This window comes from Abramis brama (assembly GCF_963993115.1).
Source record: "Abramis brama genome assembly, chromosome: 10".
In the NCBI taxonomy this organism is placed as follows: Eukaryota; Metazoa; Chordata; class Actinopteri; order Cypriniformes; family Leuciscidae; genus Abramis; species Abramis brama.
This window is the reverse complement of record NC_139972.1, coordinates 33,676,683-33,681,383: the sequence shown is the minus strand read 5'-3', so window position 1 is coordinate 33,681,383 and position 4,701 is coordinate 33,676,683. Positions and strand designations below refer to the sequence as shown.

At 44.0% G+C, this 4,701-nt stretch overlaps 1 protein-coding gene across 1 annotated transcript; it reads left to right on the top strand.

Moving 5' to 3' along the window:
• Window positions 1-240: 240 nt before the first annotated feature.
• Window positions 241-1,158, top strand: LOC311091241 (olfactory receptor 51I2-like; the record flags this gene model as incomplete). The annotated part of the gene is made up of 1 exon (XM_084127061.1): window positions 241-1,158. One exon carries the CDS (start codon window positions 241-243, stop codon window positions 1,156-1,158), a length of 918 nt encoding a protein of 305 aa, XP_083983187.1.
• Window positions 1,159-4,701: the final 3,543 nt, after the last annotated feature.

Genomic DNA, 4,701 nt, shown 5'->3' with positions numbered 1-4,701 from the left:
AACAACAGTTTTTCTTAGACTGTGTTTAATTATTACTGTGCTAACCATTAATTTAATTGAATGATTATTATATTACTGAACACACTTAAGAATTTACAGTTAGGGTTGCATTACATGTATAAGACACTGTGGCTAAACATTCTGAGATGAATGTTTATTTGTTTATTTATGGTCTAAAAACATATGAACTTTGTTTGTTCTCTTCCTCAGGTCAATGAAAGTTTTCCTTGTGTAAGGAAAATGGAAAATGGAACATATTTTTACTTCATGTTATTTGAAAATCTTGGGTGCATAAGATATGCTTTCTTCACTTTGGGGTTTATTTTTTACTGTGCTGTCATATACTTTAATGTTCTTATTGTTCTTGTAATAATTCTGGAGAAGACATTGCACAAGCCCATGTACATTTTGATGTCATGCTTGTCCATCAACTCTGTATATGGTACAGCTGGCTTTTTTCCAAGGTTATTGACAGACCTGCTCTATGATGCACATATAATCTCCTTTGAAGCATGTATCATACAGAGTTTTGTAATTTACTCATATGCAGCTTTTGAACTTACAATATTGATGTTAATGGCATTTGATAGGTTTGTTGCAATCAGTAAACCTTTGCATTACAACAACATAATTACCACACGGTTTCTAACTTTTCTAATAGTTATAGCATGGGTTTATCCAATTACTTTTGTTGGTATTAGTGCTCTTTTGACTGCAAGGTTGACAATCTGTGGTAACAAATTGCTAAAGGTGTACTGCCACAACTATGAAATTGTCAAACTCTCATGTGTGAACATTACTATTAATAATATTTATGGCCTGATTGTAACTATCACAACAATTTTTATCCCTTTGAGTTTTATACTGTATACCTATGTCAGAATTATTATAATTTGTCAAAGAAGCACACAAGAGTTCAGGAGCAAAGCATATAAAACTTGTATTCCACACATGGTGATCCTTTTAAATTTCTCAGTTGCTATTTTTTGTGAGCTCACTTTGAGTCGATTTATGACTGGGGAACTTCCTATAGCTCTGAGTGTTGTCATTTCACTTGAATTTATTGTTATACCACCCTTTGTAAACCCTATTGTTTATGGTCTAAACTTTCCTGATATCCGCAAAAAAATTAGGCATCTTATAAAAGCCTCCAAATAGCCTGCTTTGTTTCTGTTGTAATACTGTAACACAGAAAACCAAGTTTGAAGAAATTTAAAGATAATTGTTTAATCAAGTAGTCACTCACCTTCTAGTTGTGAATGATTGCTAAATGTGATATTTTCACCTTTCTGAATTCTATACAGATTTCCTTTGACCTCCTCAGTAAATACATTTTTGTGAAACATTGTATAAGGGTTTTAGAAACACAATCAGAGATTATCTTTCTTAATTGACTGAATAAAGGGGCCATCCATATCATATGAGCTCAGATTAATAACTTTATATATAGAATATAAGCTTCCATGAAATCTTGTAAAAATGATAGACTATTAGTGTCAGTAATGCTTTATAATTGTATTCCACAATTATTGTTTAAAAATAATAAGAATAAAATAAAAAAAGTATTTTTTAAACTGGTGTAAAATTTTTACATTAGCATTACATTGTCAGACTGAACCTGGCTTATTTTTATAAATAACGTTTTAGGAATTAGTTTTGAGAGGTTCAAACAATAGCTGTCAACATACTTTATATCGAATAATTACAAATCGTGATATTTGGTGTAGTTATATCTGTTGTTAATAGAAATAATAACTAATAAATAATAAGAAATAGCTGTGATGCGGTCAGCCCCTTAACCTTGGTGCGCGCCCCCACCTGGAGCAGAGTCTCACGGGCTCTGGTCCATGTGCGGTGGCACCTCTGGACGAAGGCGTGAGCAGAGGGGACCGCGACTTCGGATTCCAGGCTAGAAAAAAATTAAATCTAGCGCTATGTGGGACCAGGGTCTCGAAGGGACAGACAGCGGTTGGAGTAACCCATCTGGGGGTCAATTGGAAGTCTTACCAGTGGCGCAAATCGAGCAAGCCAAAACAAAATCTCGAATGTCACAAGCCATCAATGGCCACCAGAATCGTTGCTTGACCAAAAAGCTGGTACGGTTTACTCCTGGGTGACACGCCACGTTGGAACAATGACCCCATCGAATAACGTCGGACCGTAATTCCTCCGGCACAAACAACCGTTTCGGTGGACAACCGGGCGGAGGCGTTACTCCTTCTAAGGCCGTCTTGACCTTTGATTCGACCTCCCATGTGAGTGTGGAGATGAATAGAGTCTCGGGTAAAATGCACTCGGGAGTAGACAGGCGTTCGGATCGATCAAAAATACGAGACAAAGAATCGGGTTTGATGTTTTTGGAACCCGGGCGGTACGAGAGGGAAAAATTAAAACGACCGAAAAAAAGTGCCCACCGAGCCTGCCTGGAGTTGAGTCTTTTAGCAGATTGAATGTATTCCAGGTTCTTGTGGTCGGTCCAGACGATAAAAGGTACCCCCGACCCTTCTAACCAATGTCGCCATTCCTCCAACGCTAACTTGACCACCAACAACTCTCTGTTACCAATGTCATAGTTACGTTCGGTAGGCGATAATCGATGAGAAAAAAACGTGCGAGGATGCATCTTGTCGTCTGTGGAAGAGCGTTGGGAGAGCACTGCACCTACCCCCTCCTCTGATGCGTCGACCTCCACCACGAACTGACGTGATGGATCTGGGGCTATCAGAATGGGAGCTGAAACGAAGCGGCTCTTCAGGTTAGCGAATAAAGCCTCGGCTGTATCGGACCATCTGAACGCAGTCAGAGGAGCAGCTAAATTACGAATGAAACGTCGGTAAAAATTGGCAAACCCCAGAAACCTCTGTAGGGCCTTACAGGAATCTGGGCTTGGCCAATCCACCACAGATTTAACCTTGTCAGGATCCATACGCACTCCCTCAGATGAGACGATGTAACCTAGAATAGGAACAGACTGTGCATGAAAAGCGCATTTCTCCGCCTTGACAAAAAGCCCATTCTCTAGCAACCTCTGAAGCACTCGTCGGACGTGCTGAACGTGTTCCTGGAGAGACGAAGAAAATATCAATATGTCATCCAGGTAAACATATATGAACTGATCTACCATGTACCATGTCATTGACGAGTGCCTGGAAAACCGCTGGGGAGTTGGACAAACCGAACGGCATGACCAAATATTCAAAGTGCCCCCTGGGGGTGTTAAACGCGGTTTTCCATTCATCCCCCCTCCTGATGCGGACCAAATGATAAGCATTACGTAAATCCAATTTTGTGAAGACTGAGGCTCCCTGCAACCGCTCGAAGGCTGAAGACATCAACGGCAAAGGATAGGTATTCTTTACCGTGATGTTGTTCAACCCTCGGTAATCAATACACGGTCGCAGGGAGCCGTCCTTCTTCCCCACAAAAAAGAACCCCGCCCCCGCTGGAGAAGAGGAAGGACGGATGAACCCGGATGCCAGAGAATCAGAAATGTATTTCTCCATGGCCTCCTTACACCCCGAGGGCCCTATCTTGCACCCAGCGCAATTGACTTTGTACACTGACGCATGTATCATTCCTATTTTGCACCCGCGCAAAGCGCGCTTTTCCCTCCACAGAAGCACGTCGCTAAACTAGGGAATGAACTTGCGCTCCCTGGGCGGTTCAGCGCAAAAAAGGAGGCGTGTTCCGGCGCAAACGTTCCTTCATGCTATTTTGCAGGTTTAGAAAACAATTGCGCCACTAACCAGGAAAAAATAGTTTAAAGTCAGTGGCGCGTTGCGCATGTTATTCATATGCTATTTTAAGGGCGGTATAGTGTCCCCGTCACTACACTGGGGTGTTAGGACCCACACAGACCTCAGGGTGAGCACCCCCTGCTGGCCTCACTAACACCTCTTCCATGATGGGACCGAGTTGCCCATTGCAATCTCACCGGGAGGAGGGTGGAAGAGGGTTTCTGTGTGGAGACCCCGCCCGACAGAATCCTCTTCTCTACTGCCGGGCCCGATCTTTTACGGGGCAGTTGTTGAGAAAGTGGCCCGCCCCTCCGCAGTAGAGGCACAATCCCCGGGACCTCCTTCTCTCCCTCTCCTCCCGGGAGAGCCGAGCTCGACCCACCTGCATGGGCTCGTGATCGTCGACGGGGCTGACCGCATCACAGCCACTGGCCTGGGGGAGTCCGAAGGTCCTAGGAATCGGAGTCGTATGGGTGTGTTGCTTCAAGCGATGCAAACGAGCGTCCACTCGCAGGGCCAGCTCAATAAGTCCGTTTAGGTCCGTTGGCAGGTCCAGGGTATAGATTTCCCGCTGGATGTGGTCAGCCAGCCCATGCAGGAACCTGTCCCACTGCGTCTCCTCGTTCCAGCGGCACTCAGTTGCGAGGGTGCGGAATTCGATAGAATAATCGGCAACTGGTCTATCTCCCTGGTAGAGGTCCGCGAGCTGTCATGCTGCCTCTCTACCTGCGACCGCCCGATTGAAAACCCTCTTCATCTCCTGAGAGAGTGCCGCAAACGAGGAACAGCACAGGTGTTGGTGCTGCCTCCATGATGGTCAGATCGTTCTGTCACGGCAAAGAGAACAGAAGAGGCAATAGCAAGTAAAACTGGTTTATTGAAACAATATCAGTAACCAGACTCAATGGATGAAACACTTGTAACAGTCAGATTGGTAGCGCAGGTTTGCAATAAAGCAACTCAG